This window comes from Siphateles boraxobius, unplaced genomic scaffold (genome assembly GCF_051911475.1).
Source record: "Siphateles boraxobius isolate OS27281-9 unplaced genomic scaffold, OSU_SipBor_1 204, whole genome shotgun sequence".
Taxonomy (NCBI): domain Eukaryota; kingdom Metazoa; phylum Chordata; class Actinopteri; order Cypriniformes; family Leuciscidae; genus Siphateles; species Siphateles boraxobius.
The window spans coordinates 4,521,769-4,542,757 of record NW_027508816.1 but is presented as its reverse complement, the minus strand read 5'-3'; the positions used below and the strand labels follow the sequence as shown (position 1 = coordinate 4,542,757).

General features: G+C 43.5%; 1 protein-coding gene across 1 annotated transcript in view; it reads left to right on the top strand.

The window, feature by feature from the left end:
- The window catches only part of LOC143745520 (glutamate--cysteine ligase catalytic subunit-like), an 84,558-nt gene that overhangs the window by 41,742 nt on the left and 21,827 nt on the right, over positions 1 to 20,989 (top strand). Inside the window, exons 5-11 of the mRNA XM_077237647.1 lie at positions 1,653 to 1,711; positions 2,977 to 3,104; positions 3,182 to 3,256; positions 7,926 to 8,042; positions 8,853 to 8,991; positions 9,937 to 10,049; positions 18,140 to 18,232. Of these exons, the coding sequence (XP_077093762.1) occupies positions 1,653 to 1,711; positions 2,977 to 3,104; positions 3,182 to 3,256; positions 7,926 to 8,042; positions 8,853 to 8,991; positions 9,937 to 10,049; positions 18,140 to 18,232 (724 nt within the window). The remainder of the gene's footprint in view (positions 1 to 1,652; positions 1,712 to 2,976; positions 3,105 to 3,181; positions 3,257 to 7,925; positions 8,043 to 8,852; positions 8,992 to 9,936; positions 10,050 to 18,139; positions 18,233 to 20,989) is intronic.

The window sequence follows — 20,989 nt, the reverse complement described above, 5'->3', positions numbered from 1 at the left end:
GCCTGATAAGTACCCCCCTTGATACTCACTGGTATCTGGTACTGGCCAGCTTGATCGGGGGCAGCCTGTGGCGTGTCAGGAACCCGGATCAGCGTCCCCACCTCCATCACCGGACACTGGTCGATAAAGTGTCCCGGGTCCCCGCAGCGCCAACAGGCCGGCCCAGGCCTCCCCGCCGCCCCAGTGGCGGGAAGCGGGTCAAGGGATTGGCGTGGAGAGCGCAGGGCTGCCGGAATTGGGGCGGAGTGGTCCACGGACGCAGCCCCCCTGGGTGGGGCCCTGAATGCGGGGACAGGCTCCGCCGGAGCCCCCGTTTTCCACCTCGGCGCCGGCCGGGGCATCAGCCCCCCACGAGACCTGGGAAGGGGGACAGGTTTGGGGAGAGAAGGGGACGAGAGAGAGAAAGAGGGAGAGAGAGAGACAGATGGAAGGGGCTCGCCGACCCCTGGGCACGCCACCATGTGATCCTCCACCAGGTGGATGGCCTGGTCCAGCGACGTCGGGCGGTGGCACTGGACCCACTGGGCGGTCTTCTTGGGCAGTTTGGAGATGAATTGTTCCAGTACCACCTTGTTGATAACGTCCTCGACGTCGCCTCCGTCGGCCATTAGCCATCTGCGGCAGGAGTCCCGGAGCTGTTGCGCCATGACGAAGGGTCGGCCGGACTCTTCCAGGGTCAGGGATCTGAACCGCTGGCGATGTTGTTCAGGGGTCCGGCTAACCTGCTGAAGAATGGCGCGCCTCAGGTCTTCATAGACCAGGAGATTCTGGACTGGCAGTTGGTGGGCGGCTATCTGCGACTCTCCCGATAGCAGTGGGATGAGTCGCATGGGCCGGTCCGCTCGGGGCCATCCCCGGGCCTCGGCCGACCTCTCAAAAAGGTCCAGGAATGCCTCCGGATCATCCTGGGGTCCCATCTTATTGAGAGGCAGGGGCGGGGCCGAGGCCGTAGCTGGATCGGGGACGGCCCGAATCTCCCAGTCGAGCCAGCTCCGGAACAGCTCGCGGTCTTCTTGCTGGCCTTGGAGAAGCATTTGGAAACGCTGGTCTTGCTCCTCCTTTACGGCCAGCAGGGCGTGGTGTTGTTCCCTGTGAAGACCCGCGAGCGTTTGAATGAGGTCCGCAAATGGCGTTCCTGGCGGGGTCTGCATGGCGGCGGCAGTCTTCTTCTTCCCGGGTTTCGGCACCAGTGTAATGAAACTCAGCGTGGGTGTAGGAAGAAGACAGGGTCGGCGGAATTGGGACTCGCACTTTATTTAGCAACAAAAATAAAGTAAACAAAAAGGTGCGCTTGTGCGCCTTCACCGTAGTGAAACACTACAGCAATATCCAAAACACTCTTTCTATTTGAAACACCTCAGTCCATTTGCCAGTGTGCTCTGTTGCAGTCGCGTGCGAGTCCCAGGCCTCTCTCACTCCTCTCTCATTCCCGGCAGCTTATATGCGGTCTCCACGCCAATCACTGCAATCAGACACAGGTGTTCATCATCTGCACTTGACCCACTTACTCACCGCACAGCTCGCTGACTCGTCTCTCGCTACAGACTTCGCAAAACCACGCCCCCCTCGCCACACTATGTAATGTGTCTGAATATTGGATGCATCTGAATGAGGGATGGATGCTTTAACTAATGCATCAATGTGTGTTACAGCACTATGACCAGAAACATACGCCACCGGAGGGGCGAGAAGGTGGCGATTAACGTACCAAGTAAGTTTTTTGATTCGTTTTTTTGTAAATTATAGAAATTACAGTTGTTTCTGTAAGTCAATCTTGCTCTGGAAATAAAATAAATAATATATGTCTGGTTTCATTTGATCTCCTCCTTATGCCGTGCAGACTGTATATTATGTATATGTAAGACAGGAAGGGCACAGAGAAATATGACATTTATTATGGGTTTATGTAAAGATTGTTTGAAGTTCACTTAGATTTAAAGTTATATATTTTTTAAGCCTAATAAATGTTAAAAAATGTATTGCTTTCAATCACACTGTAATGTTGAATGGCTATAATTCATGTTTAAAATTGGGGGGGAAATTTGAATTTCTCTTACCCTATTAAAAATATTGCTTAAGTTAAAAGACGTGTGTGTGTGTGTGTGTGTGTGTGTGTGTGTGTGTGTGTGTGTGTGTGTGTGTGTGTGTGTGTGTGTGTGTGCGCGTGTGTGTGTGTGTGTTTTATATCACTAGTGCAGTGTCCATTCCCAGACTTGGGATTTCTGAGACATAGAGATTTCGAAGCTTCAAATATTCAATGTTCATTACTACAGAAGATTTGAATATTCGATGTCCATTACTACAGAAGCTTTGAATATTCAATGTTCATTACTTCCGAAGCTTCGAATATTCAATGTTCATTACTACAGAAGCTTTGAATATTTAATGTTCATTACTTCCGAAGCTTCGAATATTCAATGTTTATTACTACCGAAGCTTCGAATATTCAATGTTCATTACTTCCGAAGCTTCGAATATTCAATGTTAATTACTACCGAAGCTTCAAATATTCAATGTTCATTACTACCGATGCTTCGAATAGTAAGAAGCTTCGAATATTCGATGTTCATTACTACCGAAGCTTCGAACATTCGATGTGCATTACTTCCGAAGCTTCTAATATTCAATGTTCACTACTACCGAAGCTTCGATATGCATTACTTCCGAAGCTTCTAATATTCAATGTTCATTAATATTCAAGGCATGCGTCTTATCCACTGCACCATCACCACCCCATGAGATGTTCATTACTACCGAAGCTTTGAATATTCAATGTTCATTACTACCGAAGCTTTGAATATTCAATGTACTACCGAAGCTTCGAAGCTCAAAAAATGGTATTCCGACCAGCCCTAGTTCATTTATGTAAGTGAGGATAGCAAGGTGTCTGAATAAATGTGAGTTTTACTGTGTATTGCTGCATGGTTTCTGTCGCATTTCCAATGGCTCATCTTTTGACTTGCGTATACTTCTCAGTTTTTAAAGATAAAAACACCCCATCTCCGTTTGTGGAGACATTTCCAGAAGACGATGGAGAAGCGGCCCGGCCCGATCACATCTACATGGACGCCACGGGCTTTGGCGCGGGGAATTGCTGCCTGCAGGTGACATCACCATTACTCTCATCCACTTGCATTGAGAATACTCGGGTCATGTGATTGACATCGGATGAATGTAACAGGTGACCTTCCAGGCTTGCAGCATCAGAGAGGCGCGCTACCTTTATGACCAACTGGCCGTTTTCTGTCCAATAGTGGTAAGAGGATGACAGAGCGTCCATGTTATATTTCAACAGAGTGCCAAAGGCAAAAATAAAACTGTCTGAGTAGATAAAGCACAACAAGAACCCAAGTCAGGTTATACTTTATTTTAAGGTGTCATTGTTACAGTGTAATTATATATTCAACTACTGAGTAATATAAAGCATTTACATGTACTTGCTACAGGGTTTAGATTATGTTGAGGCTAATTGCATGTAATTATGCATAATTTACTGTTATTACTATGGTAAGTACATTATGTAACAAGGACACTGAAATAAAGTGTTACACCAAGGCATGTTGAAAATGAAACTGGCAGACTGTCTCTGATGGAAATGATGTGAATGAATCATATTGAACAAATCATATGAAACGCATACAAAGCAGCAAGCGGAGAAGGCCACACTTTATATTAGGTGTCTAACTACTGAGTACTTACATTAAAAAAAGTTAGGTACTTGTGCACGTTTGTTGGTATGGATGGGTTAAAGGGTCAACAGTGTAATTATAGACACAATTACAGAAATTAATTATAGCTGTATTTAGATTCAGATTTTTTTTTTAAATATAAGTACAGTGTAAAAACATGTATGTACACAAAAAGTGCATTGTATCAAGTGATTAATTTAAATAAGGGCTGCCAAGTGATTAATATTTTTAATCTAATTAATCACACATTGATTTTGACTGAGAAACTGCATCTAAAGTGGCATTTAGGTATATTATTTACAGTGTTTAATGCAGCTCCGAGGTGGCATGAATGAAAAATGATACTCTAAATATGAAACTAAAACCGCCAGCTGGTGATGGCAAGCCACCGTCATTATGAGTGAGTCACTGAATCATTCATTCACCCGACTCAATAAAGCGGTTGATTCGTTCAGGAACGAAGCAGGTGACTGTCTTTATGAGTGAGTCACTGAATCATTCATTCACCCCACTCCTTTAAACGGTTGATTCGTTCAGGAACGAAGCAGGTGACTGTCTTTATGAGTGAGTCACTGAATCATTCATTCACCCGACTCATTCAAACGGTTGATTCGTTCAGGAACGAAGCAGGTGACCGTCTTTATGAGTCACTTAATCATTCATTCACCCGACTCATTCAAATGGTTGATTCGTTTAGGAACGAAGCATGTGATCGTCTTTATGAGTGAGTCACTGAATCATTCATTCACCTGACTCATTCAAACGGTTGATTTGTTTAGGAACGAAGCATGTGATCGTCTTTATGAGTGAGTCACTGAATAATTCATTCACCCAACTCATTCAAACGGTTGATTCGTTCAGGAATGAAGCATGTGACCGTCTTTATGAGTGAGTCACTGAATCATTCATTCACCCGACTCATTCAAACGGTTGATTCGTTTAGGAAAGAAGCATGTGACCGTCTTTAGGAGTGAGTCACTGAATCATTTATTCACCCGACTCATTCAAACGGTTGATTCGTTCAGGAACGAAGCAGATGACTGTCTTTATGAGTGAGTAACTGAATCATTTATTCACCCGACTCATTCAAACGGTTGATTCGTTCAGGAATGAAGCATGTGACCGTCTTTATGAGTGAGTCACTGAATCATTCATTCACCCGACTCATTCAAACGGTTGATTCGTTTATGAACAAAGCATGTGACCGTCTTTAGGAGTGAGTCACTGAATCATTCATTCACCCGACTCATTCAAACGGTTGATTCGTTCAGGAACGAAGGAGGTGACTGTCTTTATGAGTGAGTCACTAAATCATACATTGACCCGACTCATTCAAACGGTTGATTCGTTTAGGAACAAAGCATGTGATCGTCTTTAAGTGAACCACTGAATCATTCATTCACCCGACTCATTCAAACTGTTGATTCGTTCAGGAACGAAGCAGGTGACTGTCTTTATGAGTGAGTCACTGAATCATTCATTCACCCGACTCATTCAAACGGTTGATTCGTTCAGGAACAAAACAGGTGATCGTCTTTATGAGTGACTCACTGAATCAATAATTGACCCAACTCATTCAAACGGTTGATTCCTTTAGGAACGTCTTTAGGAGTGAGTCACTGAATCATTCATTCACCCGACTCATTCAAACGGTTGATTCGTTTAGGAACGAAGCATGTGACCGTCTTTATGAGTGAGTCACTGTATCATTCATTCACCCGACTCATTCAAACGGTTGATTCGTTCAGGAACGAAGCAGGTGACTGTCTTTATGAGTGAGTCACTGAATCATTCATTCACCCGACTCATTCAGACGGTTGATTCGTTCAGGAACGAAGCAGGTGACTGTAGGCTTGTTCGACTTTGCGCAGCTCTGCGCAGACCGATCGGTGGCTGACTTGAAGCAGTGCATGCCGGTTAGAAATTTTGTCCGACTTGATGCAGCGCCGACGCCACATGACGTGACATATGCTATTAAAGTAGCGCGAGAGCGATTCGAGAGCAGCCGCAGGACTCAGCTAGCGCAGTTTCTCAAGAGCAGCTGCATGAGCTCTGATGACGACACAACTGTTCCACGATTGGCTGGATTCACCGCATGACAACGATCATGTGTGTTTCGTGTTTATTCTCACACCTTTAGTTCCACGAAAGCTCACATGTCATTTTTATAACTATTTCCATGTAGTCACAATGTTATATTGTGTCATGTTTATCAAAATGAAACTGATTAAAAAAGGTTGATTCCACTTCATTGATATTACTTTATTCTTGTTCAAACAGACGCTGTATAAAGCAATACATAAAGTATTGAATGGAAATGTCTCTGAAACATCTGTGTATTTTGCAAATATTGCATTTATTTCACTTCAGCTTTGGTAAAGTATGCAAACACCACGTGAGCGGTCACACTACGAAAACCAGAAAATGTCCGACTTCACGTCTCTGTTTGCAGCTCTTCCCCGCCTGCACGCGGCAACTCTCCCCGATCGGTTACATCCAGCCGCAGCCGATGTCCAACACACCTGCTGACTGTCTTTATGAGTGAGTCACTGAATCATTCATTCACCCGACTCATTCAAACGGTTGATTCGTTTAGGAACGAAGCATGTGACCGTCTTTATGAGTGAGCCACTGAATCATTCATTCACCAGACTCATTCAAACGGTTGATTCGTTCAGGAACGAAGCATGTGACCGTCTTTATGAGTGAGTCACTGAATCATTCATTCACCCGACTCATTCAAACGGTTGATTCGTTTAGGAACGAAGCATGTGACCGTCGTTATGAGTGAGCCACTGAATCATTCATTCACCAGACTCATTCAAACGGTTGATTCGTTCAGGAACGAAGCATGTGACCGTCTTTATGAGTGAGTCACTGAATCATTCATTCACCCGACTCATTCAAACGGTTGATTCGTTTAGGAACGAAGCATGTGACCGTCTTTAGGAGTGAGTAACTGAATCATTCATTCACCCGACTCATTCAAACGGTTGATTCGTTCAAAAACGAAAGAGGTGACCGTCTTTATGAGTGAGTCACTGAATCATTCATTGACCTGACTCATTCAAACGGTTGATTCGTTTAGGAACGAAGCATGTGATCGTCTTTATGAGTGAGTCACTGAATAATTCATTCACCCAACTCATTCAAACGGTTGATTCGTTCAGGAACGAAGCAGGTGACCGTCTTTAGGAGTGAGTCACTGAATCATTCATTCACCCGACTCATTCAAATGGTTGATTCGTTCAGGAACGAAGGAGGTGAATGTCTTTATGAGTGAGTCACTGAATCATTTATTCAACCGACTCATTCAAACGGTTGATTCGTTCAGGAACGAAGCAGGTGACTGTCTTTATGAGTGAATCACTGAATCATTCATTCACCCGACTCATTTAAACCGTTGATTGGTTCAGGAACGAAGCAGGTGACAGTCTTTGAGTGAGTGTAATATAAATATAAGACAAAACCCATACATGTGCATTTTTATTGCTCTCATAATTGTGAATTTCAGTGCATTTCAACTGCATTCTAATAGAATTCATCACTCTGCATCATGATCATAAACTAAACTTTATGCAATGTAAGATGACGGTGGGATGGGGTGGATGCGTTAAAATGTTATTTTATATAAATATTATTTATCTATAATTTATTTAGATTAGTACACAGTAGTTGAAGACACTTAATATAAAGTGGGACAGCATAAAGTAAAAATTTGCATCACAGAAAAAATATGATTCACCACTGTATTCAAATTCCTGTTTATACTGTTGTTAAATAAAATGTATAAATATGGGGAGATGGACTTGCAAACTTTCATGCATGATGTTACTGCATGTAGGACTGCTTTTAAAAAATCAAAATAACATCCAAATTGTATTGAAATGAATAGAATTTAATTGTTTTAAAAAAGGATCTTCTAACTTTGACCCTAGTTGAAAATTTACCATCTTTACCATTATACATGAAGTAATATATAACCACCGTCATCATGTGTGTTGTGTGCTTAGCAGTTTTATAACCTTTGGAGCCTGTTATTAATGTTTCCAGAAAGGCTCAGTGTTGGGGTTTGTGTGTGTGTGTGTGTGTCTGTGTGTGTGTCTGTGTCTGTGTCTGTGTCTGTGTCTGTGTGTGTGTGTGTGTGTGTGTGTGTGTGTGTGTGTGTGTGTGTGTGTGTGTGTGTGTGTGTGTGTGTGTGTGTGTGTGTGTGTGTGTGTGTGTGTGTGTGTGCAGATGGCGCTCAGTGCCGCCTCTCCGCTGTACCGCGGGCTGGTTTCAGACATCGACTGCCGCTGGGGTGTGATCTCTGCGTCTGTGGACGACCGGACCCCGGAGGAGAGGGGCCTGGAGGTGAGGACACCACACACACACACACACACACGCAGCAGCTCTTATTCTCATTTTTTGATATTCATATTTGTACTTATGAAGTTCTCACTTTGTAAATTCTCAAAAGGGACAATTTGGATGAGATTAGTTTTCTTTTAAATGATTATCGGAGTCATTTTATGTATGATTCACACAGGTCTGGGATCTGGATCCATATTATCCATCCATGTTTTTAAAATTTGTTAAATTAATGTTAACACAGCCCTCATTATATGTCGGATTCATCTAACCTAAAGGCTACTTGATATTCTCTTTAGAATAAGTGATTCGTTTTGCTATTATTGGACTCCTGTCTATTCATTGTCAACTATCTTCTATAAATATGTTTGTATTGGCTAACCTTTATTCAGCTATTGCGTGTCCTGTTTAAAATGTGCAATGTTCAAATGCAAAGACAGCACGTCACAAATAAAAGCGCTTTTTTTCTGTGAGATTTAGTATCATATTTGGATATTGGAATAATATATTAAGTGGCCTATCTTAAATGTACAATATTCCGATGGAAATTTTTTTTAATTTACTGTTTTCTAGGGGTTTCTTAATTTTAGACTATTGACCAGATGAATAAATGGGATTAATGAATAAATAATGAATAAATCATGAATAAATAATGGGTTTACCCCCCAGTACTCAAAAAATAATTTCAAGGTTGGCTGGTCTGCTATCATGAGTCACATCTACATTCAGAAGGATGAACTTAAGCGCACAAAAAATGTGACGTGAACATAATATGGCCTCTTTAAATTGAATTCTCTATCTGTTTCTCTGCAGCCGCTGAAAAACAACAAATTCAAGATCAATAAATCCAGGTATGATTCGATTGACAGCTACCTCTCCTGCTGCGGGGAGAAATACAATGACATTGAGCTGACCATCGATGAGGAGATCAACAAACAGCTCCTCGATGCAGGTGAACACACACACTGACACAGTCCCCTGTCTTATGTACATTCTGCAATAGAAAATAAAAACACACACACCGACACCCCGTCTACATCGACCTCAGTGAGAAGACGTTATATATTATAATAGGGGCTTTCGCACCGGAGGAACCTTTTCATAGTTCCTAGAAATATTGTCAGAAGTTCCTGGATATCGGCGTGTTCGCACCGCAGGAACTAGGAACGATTTTAGTTGTGGGAACTCCTTATGGGGGAAATAAATTAGCTCATGTACTTCAGAGTCGGTCTAAAGTAACCGGCGCTATAGGATCTACAGTGACGTTAGTGTTCGCTGATTGGCCGAACGCACGCGAAACACCAGCACCCGCCATTTTTATAAAGCCATGTAAACACAGATTATAGCCTATATATTTACTCCAGAAACTCTACGAACATGTAAAACACTGATAGATGAAGCTCTTCACCTTTACACTGAGGAGAAAACCCAACGCAACTTTGAGAAGAGAAACATGATTATGTAATTCAACACTGGACATAAACCACACGACATACGCTAATAATTTTTCATCACGGTCTACTTTCTATGTATAACAGCTCTATCTAATAACGTATTAGACAGGAGTGTTAGACAGATCGTGAACTAATGAACAGGAGAATGTGAGTGCTGTGTGTTCAGTCGTTCTCAGTGCCGTCAAAATAAAAGTCACAACAACAAGCGCGTCTCACGTCACTACAGAGTTCCTACTAGGGCTGCGAACGCAAGCAGGAAAACGTTCATAAGGGACCGTTAGTTCTCTGGGAAACTCCCTGGAGACTCGATCCTATAACTACCGGAGCAAAGGCCTCTAATGTGTTCGTTTGCAGCACTCGATGTAGACGGTGTGAAACCACTGGGGTGTATGCTCTCGTCAGCTCTGCTCAGTGTTTGAGCGCTGTGTTTTGCACTGTTGCAGGCATTGACAAACTGCTGGCACAGCACATCGCACACCTCTTCATCCGGGACCCGCTCTCGCTCTTCCAGGAGAAGATCCACTTGGACGACGAGAACGAATCGGACCACTTCGAGGTATTTAAAGGAGGAGTTCACTTCAGAATTAAACTCTCCGCCACGTCATCCGAGGTGTTCATGTCTTTCTTTCTTCTGTCAAAAATACATTTTTAAAGGGAAAAATTCCACGATGTTCTTTTCTACAGAAGAAATTTCTTTTATACAGAAGAAAGAAAGACATGAACATCTTGGATGACGTGGAGGAGAGTAAATCATCAGGAAATTATAACTCTGAATTGAACTAATCCTTTAAAATTAACATGTGATTTTTACTGTTCTAGCAACATTACCAAACAAGAAATGTTAATATTAGACCAGTTGTTGGAGAGGAAAGTTCACTGCTAGGCTCTAGTTCTACTTGTTAGCAGTATACACTCCTGGGTGTCGGTCAGGACACAAAGAATGAGGAGACTGGTGCTTCTTTCCAAAGTGTATTGAATATTAGTCTAAAATAACAAAAGACAGATTATATTAGTAGAAGTATAAAGGTGTACATTAACAGATGAATCAGCCCCATCTTTATACAGAATACTAACACATTCAGTATCACCTCTAAATAACAGTTAAAGCTCAAATTATGGATAGGATGGGCAATGGAAGACAATATAAACTATTGATTTGGTCACCAAAATGACTTGGGCACTAATATATATTATTACTGAATCCAGATGCATTTAAACAAATACCGGTAATCTAGATTCCCAAATTGGCATAATCAAAGGGAAATAATACTGGATAATCCTTCCGCAGAATAATTAGTTAACATATTACAGACATATACAACGTAAACTGTCACATTTGACTATATTTAGCAGAAAGCACGTTACACATCTGGTTTACCTGTCAAACGATCGCACATGAATCGGTACATGTCCGGGCATGCACGTTTAAATGCACAAGGTTCAATAATACACTTAAAACACGGTGAAAACATCGAGAAATCAGAGAAAACTTACTTTATGGTCATGTACTAATACTTTTTACACCAAATGCCAAACGAACATCCGAATAACAGGCAGGAAGAAACTTCTAGGTGCGGAGCTACCGTTCTCTCCGTAATCTATATTGACGCAGCAGGCAGCAAAAAAAAACAATAATGCCTCCTACAGGAAGCAACGGGTATCGCACTCTAAAATAACCATCAAAATAAAAGTCCCACAATAGAAGTCTTCTTTCCCTGAGAGCCTTTTATACAGCCGCCCCCAAAGGTGCTAGGCAACTTTGCTCCTACTAAAAGGCGACTTAACTTAAGGCGAGTTTCCAGAACGGTTTCCGTCATCTGGCAGAGCTGGGAGGATCACCAGACGTGCTACTGGTCGAGTATATACTTGCCCCTTTATTTCTATATCAGCAGATCTAACATGTCCATCCGGACTGCGGTGTGTCTTGATTACATGTCCAACAGGCCAGAGGGCCCTAGGCATCTGTGGATCTACAACCATGACAACCATTTTCTCAGTTAAGTCTGGGGGAGAGGACTGCCACTTTTGCCGAGTCTGAAGGCCTGGAAGGTAGTTTCGGATGAATCTGGACCAGAAGTTGTCTGATAGGACTTGTGAATGTCTCCAGTGTCTGCGACTCATCAATTCAGACGCCGGGTAGATTACCTGGGGCAAGGAACCATCAGGCCGCCCCATGAGCAAACCGTTGGGTGTTACTGGGTCCATGTCTGCAACATCAGAGGACACGTACCCTAAGGGCTTTGAATTAAGAATAGCTTCCACCTCTAGAAGGACTGTCCGCAGGACTTCTTCAGGAACTGATTGAGCTCCCACGATCGTATAAAGGGCTGACTTTACAGATCGTACTTCTCTTTCCCACACTCCTCCGAAATGTGGGGCTGCTGGAGGGTTGAAGTGAAATTGGATCCTTTGACGAGCAAGCTGTTTCTGTAATTCAGGAGCCATTTCAGCGAAGGCTTCCCTGAGCTCTCTTTCACCCCCTTTGAAATTTGTTCCCTGGTCTGACCACAGTTCCGCAGGTGTTCCCCGCCGTGCAACAAACCTCCTAAGGGCTATCAGGAAGGAATCAGCATTCATGGTACTGAGGAGGTCCAAGTGCACTGCTCTAGTGGTTAGACACTTGAAGATTATCCCCCAACGTTTCTCTGTGCATCTCCCAATCTTAATAAGCATTGGCCCAAAGCAGTCTACTCCACATGAGTAAAAAGCAGGTTTGTGGAGACGGAGACGGGCAGAAGGCAAGTCTGCCATTTTCGGAATAGTTGGTTTTGCCCTCCAACGCTGACAGTCTAGACACCCATGCTGGTGCCGACGAATGGCTTCACGTCCACGGATGATCCAATAATAACGCCGGATTTCGGCAAACACTCGCTCAGGTCCGGGATGATGCAGCTTGCAATCATAATGCTTAATCAGTAGCCGGGTAACTGGGTGATGAGCGTCCAACACAATGGGGTGTAAGGTAGATTCTTCAATGGACTCTGCTCTCCATAATCGACCTCCCACTCGGATTAACCCATTAAATCTGTCCAGTTCAGGAGCTAAGGTAAGAAGGCGACTGTCTGAGGACACTGTTTTCCCAGTAACCAAACGCTGATAATCATTGGGGAAAGACTCCTGCTGAATTCGCTTGAGAATAAGGATCTCAGCCTGACGATAATCATCTGCATCGGGAAAGGATTCAGAAGTAGGGTTTACCGAAATTTCCTTAGCAGTGGCATCCACGAGTTCCTGCCAAGTATTGTGGTTCCAGACATCCGGGATGATTGGTTGGGGTGGCACAGCAGTTGCGCCGCAGAAGACAGACTTGCGTAGCTCTGTGTGGTCATCTTTCAGATCTGTGCTAGGCAATACTGGCCAGGTAGCTGCATCCTGAAGTAAGAAGGGAGGACCTTGAGACCATCTGTTTATCTCTGTAAGGACGTTCAGAGATTTTCCTCTAGTGAGGTCGTCGGCAGGATTGTTGGCTGAATCCACATAACGCCAGGAACACTCCTCGGTTAGCTCTTGGATTTCGGCGACTCTATTGCCAACAAAGACTTTGTAGTGGCAGGATTCAGAGTTCAACCAGGTAAGGACTGTAGAGGAGTCCGTCCACAACACTGTGGTCTCTATTTGCAAGGTCAGTTCCTTCTTGAGCAATCTAGCTAACTGAGCGGACACAAGAGCTCCACAAAGCTCCAATCGAGGAATTGAAAGAGAACGTTTGGGGGCCACTCGGGATCGAGCCACCACAAAAGACAGGTACACTTGGCCTCTCTTGTCAGTGGTCCTCAAGTATGCCACAGCTCCATATGCCTGCTCTGAGGCATCTGAAAATATGTGGACTTCATACGTGACACCATCCTTTACCTCAGGAGGGACATAAGTCCTAGGGAGAGTGATGTTTGGTAGGTACTGAAGTTCATTCTCCCAGACACGCCATGACTGCAGGAGCTCAGGTGGTAGGTTCGGGTCGTCCCAACCCCGCTGTTTACTCCATAGATGCCTAATAATGATCTTCGCTCGAGTGGTGTAAGGCAAAAGAAGTCCCAAAGGGTCGTACTGAGTGGCTAGGACCTTGTAGATATTCCTGAGGGTGGGAGTCTCATATACAACAGGTCGGTACTTGTACGACAGGGTATCAGTCTGCCAGTTCCAGCTTAGGCCTAAGGTTGACTCTGGTATGTCAGACTTGTCTTGAGCCAACCAAAGTTCCAAGCTCTCAGCTTGAGCTTCTGGGGGTAAGTGACTCAGAACACTGGGAACATTGCTGGCCCATTGCCGTATCTCAAATCCAGCTTTGGAAAGCATCTCTCTCAGTCTGTCGACCAAGTGCCTGGCGGCCTCAGGGGTACATAGACTCTGAAGGCAGTTGTCCACATAAAAACATTTCTCAACTGAGAACCTGATGGACTCATCTGCAATGCTGTGCTCGATCACATGGTGCTGCAGAGCATAAGTGGCACAGCATGGACTACAGGTAGTGCCGAAGGGTAACACCTGCCATTCAAAGACTTTAGGAGGCTCATCCACTTTCAGATCACGCCAAAGGAACCGCAGTAGGGGGCGATCTTCCGGAAGGAGGCGGACCTGATGGAACATTGCCTTGATGTCACCACTTACAGCAGCTGGATGCTCCCTAAATCTGATGAGTACACCAAGCAATGATGCTCCAAGGGTAGGGCCAGGCAACAGATACTGGTTGAGACTTTGCCCCTGATATTGATGGGAACAGTTGAAAACAACACGGGATTTCCCATTATGACTGACAAGGTGGTGGGGTATATACCAACATTCATCAGAGTCTGTCTCCTTAGTTACTTCCTGGACAGCTCCAGTCTGAATGAGCTTCTCCATCTCTGCACTATAGGTCTTTGCTTTCACTGGATCCTTTAACAAACGCTTCTCGATACTGCGCAGATTTGGCATAACTGACTCCTTAGGGGCATGCAACAGAGGCATATCCTTCTGTCGGAGCAATGGCGTCCCCAGTCGAAGAATTCCATTCACTTCTGTATGGATGGTCTTGGTTTCAAGTACCTTTAAAGCCTCCTGATCTTTTTTTGATCGAGTCACCACTTTCTCATCCCTGTGTGGAACAGCTTCTATTTGCCAGAGTCTTTGGACATTCTTAAAAAGCTCATCTTGTGGTGGAAGGACAGATGTCAGTAGGCATTGTTGGGAGGAGGCAGGCCGCCCCATGAATGATGTGGGGCCCTGAAGCGTCCATCCCAGGCGTGTGTGGACAGCAGCAGGTCCACCTGGAGAACCTAATCTGATAGGCTCAATTGGTGTAATGAGATGTGGCTGATCTGACCCAAGCAGAAGTAGAGGCTGAGCATCTTTCACCGGCAAGATGGGAAGACCGCGTAAGTGTTTATACTTCCTCTGCAGTTGTTCCACGGGATAAGACTGCCGTGACAGATTGAGGATATCTGCAGTGAAAGCATATTCAATCTTGTAACAGGTTTGAGGCTTATGGGATGGGGATACTTGAAATGATATAGATGACCCATGAAGAACTTCAATGTCTTGACGCACGGTGTGCAATGGGAGATCTTCAGGTGTACCCTGTATGCCCAGGGCTTTGTGCAGCAGTTGGGAGCAGAATGGTTCTCTCAGAGCCGTCATCCAAAAGCGCAAAGGTGTCTAAAGTACGGTCTTCATAATGAATATGTACAGGTACAACCTTGAGCATGACACGGGTCCCAACAACAGGTTTGTCCAGGTAAAATCTGTCGGGAGAGGAACTGGTAAGGCAACTCTTCTCAGCACTGACTGTATTCTCTTGGGAGGATCTCACATTTACATTGTGAAGAGGGCGAAGGTGTTTGCCTTGACACAGGTTACAGGGCTTCTTCAGATCACACTGAGCAGCATGATGAGTCCTGGCACAGCGCCAACAACGATTATTACCTCGAATCCAGTCTTTGGCCTGGTCAGTAGTAAGTTTAACAAATGGTTTGCATTGACTCAAATAATGCTCGGTACTGTCACAGAAGGGACAGAACCGCTTTACTTCGACTGACTTGGTCGGTGCAGTTATACCCTTCTGAGGGGATAGGGAAGTTACATTTTGAGCCACTCCAACCCCATGAAGAATGGCTACAGACCTTTTACTCTGTACAGGTCTAGAAGTCTGTCGGTCCTGAACTTCTCGGGAGGAAATCTCTACATCAAAGTCATGGCACCAGGCTTCATAACGGAGCCAGTTTGAGAGATTATGTAAAGTAGGTACAGCTCCAGGTTGCCGAAACATGTGACGGCGGAACTCAGCTCGCTGTTCAGAAGGAAGTCTGCTCAAAAGGCGTGCGACATGTGACCCACAATTCAGCTCAATGTCACCTTCAGGTCCTAAAGTCTTCAACAAACCCACCAATGACTGTACCTGAAGAGCAAACTTATGGAATCCAACTGTATCCCCACGCTTTACATCAGGGGCTTCCAGGACACTGGCAATTTTCCTCAGAGCTAGTTGGTGGGGCTGACCAAACTTCTCATGGAGGGCCACCATAGTGTCAGTAAATGCGGTTGGCGAGTTCAAAAAAGCATCGGCAATCAGCTTAGCTTCATCCAACTTTAACTGGTCCACAAGTATTTGATATTTAAAGAGTTCAGTCCCATCTGGAGGAAGCAGATTCTCCAAAGCTATTCGAAGTATGGCAAACTCGCTTGGATCTGGCCGGCTAAACTTGGGGATAGTAGGGGTAGGCCCTCGATACACATACTCTGAGGGGTGTGTTAAACGTGGCATGTTTGACTCTACCTTAACCACAGGTGCTTGATGCCTCGACTGAGCTGATATGGACCCAAGTAGGGGAGAAGAAACTGGAATTTGGGCACTTAAGGGTTTCCGATACAGGGTGTGTGCAGCTGGGGATAATAACACTCTGAGGTCTTCGGGTGTTGGAGGCGGTGGTAGCACATCTGGATATTGAAAGCAATACTGAGAATGGCGGTATGCAGGGTGAGCCTGGGAGGCCGTTGAATACTTTGGTACCTCTGGATGGTATGTAGCTTTGTCAGGTTTCGTTAACTTTAAAGCCTCCATACCTCTGCTCAGTTCTGACTCGGGCTCGGGCCAGGGTGGAAGCTCAGGCCACTCTTCCTTCTCAGCTGATGTGGCCAGCTCCGTCTGACCTACACGACAGGAAGGACTGGATGGCAGTTGAGGTTCAGGTCGCACTGGAGGACGATCATGGCTTTTAGTGGTGCTGAGGTCTGCTCTAAGGGTTTGGGCAACTTTGACCAGCTCTTTGAACTCAGTACGAACTTCTTTCAACTCCATCAGGTCAGCACGAAAGGCTTGGTGTGATTGTAGCAGCTGTACATTTTCTCTGCGAATGGCTTGGAGCTCGTTATAGTATTCAGGCTCAGTGTAATGGTTCTGCTGGACTGATGTGAATGACTGAGGTAGGTTTTCACTGCGCTCTGCATAACTGAAGCTTGGTGGTCTGAACCGAGGGCCTGTGCGAGGAGCAGCATCATCATAGAGGTAATCAGGATAATCCCATGATGACTGGAGAGGTGTCATGTGGGCAGGTACCTCCCAGGGTTGTGAAATAGCATGTTCACTTACAAGTCTGCCCCCTACATACTGCACTTCGAAGTCTTGGAGTCGAACTGGTGGACGTGTTCGGCGTTTTGCTCTGGTTGCCCGAACAATCTCCTCATCTGACTCCATTGTACCAGGAATGAACACTGCATCCGGCTCGAAGGACCAGTTTGTTGGAGAGGAAAGTTCACTGCTAGGCTCTAGTTCTACTTGTTAGCAGTATACACTCCTGGGTGTCGGTCAGGACACAAAGAATGAGGAGACTGGTGCTTCTTTCCAAAGTGTATTGAATATTAGTCTAAAATAACAAAAGACAGATTATATTAGTAGAAGTATAAAGGTGTACATTAACAGATGAATCAGCCCCATCTTTATACAGAATACTAACACATTCAGTATCACCTCTAAATAACAGTTAAAGGTCAAAATATGGATAGGATGGGCAATGGAAGACAATATAAACTATTGATTTGGTCACCAAAATGACTTGGGCACTAATATATATTATTACTGAATCCAGATGCATTTAAACAAATACCGGTAATCTAGATTCCCAAATTGGCATGATCAAAGGGAAATAATACTGGATAATCCTTCCGCAGAATAATTAGTTAACATATTACAGACATATACAACGTAAACTGTCACATTTGACTATATTTAGCAGAAAGCACGTTACACATCTGGTTTACCTGTCAAACGATCGCACATGAATCGGTACATGTCCAGGCATGCACGTTTAAATGCACAAGGTTCAATAATACACTTAAAACACGGTGAAAACATCGAGAAATCAGAGAAAACTTACTTTATGGTCATGTACTAATACTTTTTACACCAAATGCCAAACGAACATCCGAATAACAGGCAGGAAGAAACTTCTAGGTGCGGAGCTACCGTTCTCTCCGTAATCTATATTGACGCAGTAGGCAGCAAAAAAAAACAATAATGCCTCCTACAGGAAGCAACGGGTATCGCACTCTAAAATAACCATCAAAATAAAAGTCCCACAATAGAAGTCTTCTTTCCCTGAGAGCCTTTTATACACCAGTGTTTGCCACATCATATAGCATGTGAGAATGAACCACGGTTTATTTTGCATGTTCCAGAATCTTCAGTCAACCAACTGGCAGACTATGAGGTTCAAGCCCCCCCCTCCAAACTCTGACATCGGGTGGAGAGTCGAGTTTCGCCCCATGGAGGTATTAAACACACACGCACACACACACACACACACACACAAACACACACACACACACACACACACACCTGTCTGTGTGCCAGCGATGCAAGCCGACGCGACTGACTGACTGTGTGCTTAGAAAAGCTTAGCCGTATGTGTGTGTTTTTTTTTCATGGCTATAAATCCCGAATCACTGAGAATTTGATGCACCTGTTAATGTTACATTTATTAGATAAATATTAGTGAAACAATATTAGAACATGTACATTACATTTTAGTTCATCAAGTAGAGCGAGATTTCACTCTAATGACCGTTTCACACTGCAAGTGTAAGCGGCGGGTGAGCAGCGCATATTTTTTTCGGCGTGCATGTTAATCAATGAGCGCATTCACACTGCGAGCAGGAGCAGCGGGGGTTTCGGCGCCGAGTCTATTTTTGCTGCGCTGCTCACGCTCAATTAACCCTCTGAGGTCTGCTGTTGCACCGGCGCGATAGTCTCGCTTTTTTTCTTACCAGTGCAAAAGAGACTCAAAATACTCTGTTGATTTTAATCTTATGTGTTAGTGTTATACATCATTCGATCCTGTTGGAAAGGAAATGGAAAGGAAATGGAGACTCCAAAATATTTATAGAAGATTTAAGCTACCCATTTAAACTTGTTTCTAATTATTAAGTTTGGGTGAAAGTAGCCTATGGTGTAGTAGCCTATTATAAAAACTAAAAAAAAAAACTAAAGTAAACTAGCCAGAAAATATTATATATAAACTTTCTTTTAGTTTATGAAATACACAGACAGCTACATGGCATAACCCAGATCAAACCCGAGTGTGTGTTTTTTTGTATGTATGTGTGTGTGTTTTATCCGCGGAGTTGCAGTCTTGTAAACATATCGAAAGTAGGCCTAGGCTATGACTGAAACGATAAGATTGGAGCTGTTTTCTTGGTTGTTTTGTTGTTTACCTTTTATGGTTTACCAACTTCTAAAAACAAATTTATAGTTGTCTTTGTAAATAATCGTTCGCTTATATGTAGCTTTGGAGCCGCTGTACAAACGCATCCAGTGTGAAAACTCTCGCGCGTCTGCAGCTGCAGTGAAAATACACACATTGGGTCTCATTCATGAAACATTCGTAAATATACGAGTAAATATGCGAGAGATTTGCGGTAAAGAGACCTTCCCGAAAACTCTTCTCCTGATTCACAAATACTTCGTAAACGTCAGATGTGATCGTGACATGGGTGTGTGTGTTAATGAATTCCAATCAGTCGTAAATGGGATGCGACTAAATGCCATTAAATCCGACTGACAACTATATAAGGGCATCATATTATGACATGAATGTGAATGAAAAAAAAAAAATTTCTCAGATGCAGAAATTGAAGTTTTATTATCAGAAGTTCATTCAAAACGCCACATTTAATTTTCAAGCGTACATGGTGGCGTATCGGGTCCTAAAAAAAAGGAAGCTTGGCAGCATATTACAGATGCAGTTAATGGAGTTTCATCTGTTAATCGAACATTCCCAGAAGTGAGAAGAAAATGGTTCGACATTAAGCTTGAGAGCAAAAAACAAATTAGTTCACTTTGGAAAAATCGTATTAAAACTGGAGAATGACCACCATCGCAGATGCTAATACCGGCTCTCATAATAAGGAAAACTGTATGTAATTACTATATATAATATTTTTTCCAAAAGTTGTGTAAATATGTACCCGATTAAGGTGAATTAAAATGCAGCCTTATTAATGAGCAAAACGTTCGGGTGTTAAGCGCACTATTTACGCGTGGCTGGAGCAGGTGTAGATTTCTTGCGTACCAACTAACATTTGGAAAATACGAACATTTTAATGAATCCAAAAATTTACGCCAGAACCACTTTACACACGATTTACACAAAAATTCGTTCTGCTCGTGTTTCATGAATGAGACCCATTGACTTTAATGGAAACCTATTGACTCTGCCGCCGTTCCGGAGCGGATCCCCAGCCGTTCCGCAGTTGGTGGAAATTGGGGGTGACGCGCTGCTCAAGCGCTGCTCACGCTTGAGGTGTGAAACAGCCGTTATGCAGTGTTTCCCAACCACTATTGTGGTAGTGGGTTGTCAGGTGTGCCGTGGAAAAATATCAAGTTCCAAAAAATAATTAAAAATAAATGTATTGTGTTATTATCACCAACAGCATCATACTTATTGTGTTCCTACCTGACTTAAGCTCGAGTTTCATTTTAAATGTGAGTACTACTTTTAATATAGCCAAATATCTAGATTTATATGCCATTTGAAGCCATGCATGTTTGTGCAATTTTGTTATATTTTTATATAGTGTGCCATTGGATTTTTTACTTTGCAAAAAAAAAAAAAGGTTGGGAAACGCTCATAAACACCTCTCGTTGGTTTCATATTGGATTACATATTTAATTTCGATTTGAATTGGTTATTTAAAGGGGTGGTTGATTATAATTTCACTTTTCTAACTTTATTTAGTGTGTAATGTTGCTGTTTGAGCATAAACAACATCTGCAAAGTTACAACGCTCAAAGTTCAGAGCAAAGAGAGATATTTGCTTTTACAGAAATCACTTTTTAAGGACTACAACAAACGGCTGGTACGAACTACAATGAGCTTCTTCACGGGTTAGTGACATCACAAACCCTTAAATTTACATAAACTCCGCCCCCGAAACACGATTTATAGATTATCAAGACAGAATATGCTAATCAATGTCTAGAAGATAGTTAACTCCACATCAGGTACATAAATTCATGAACTAACTATT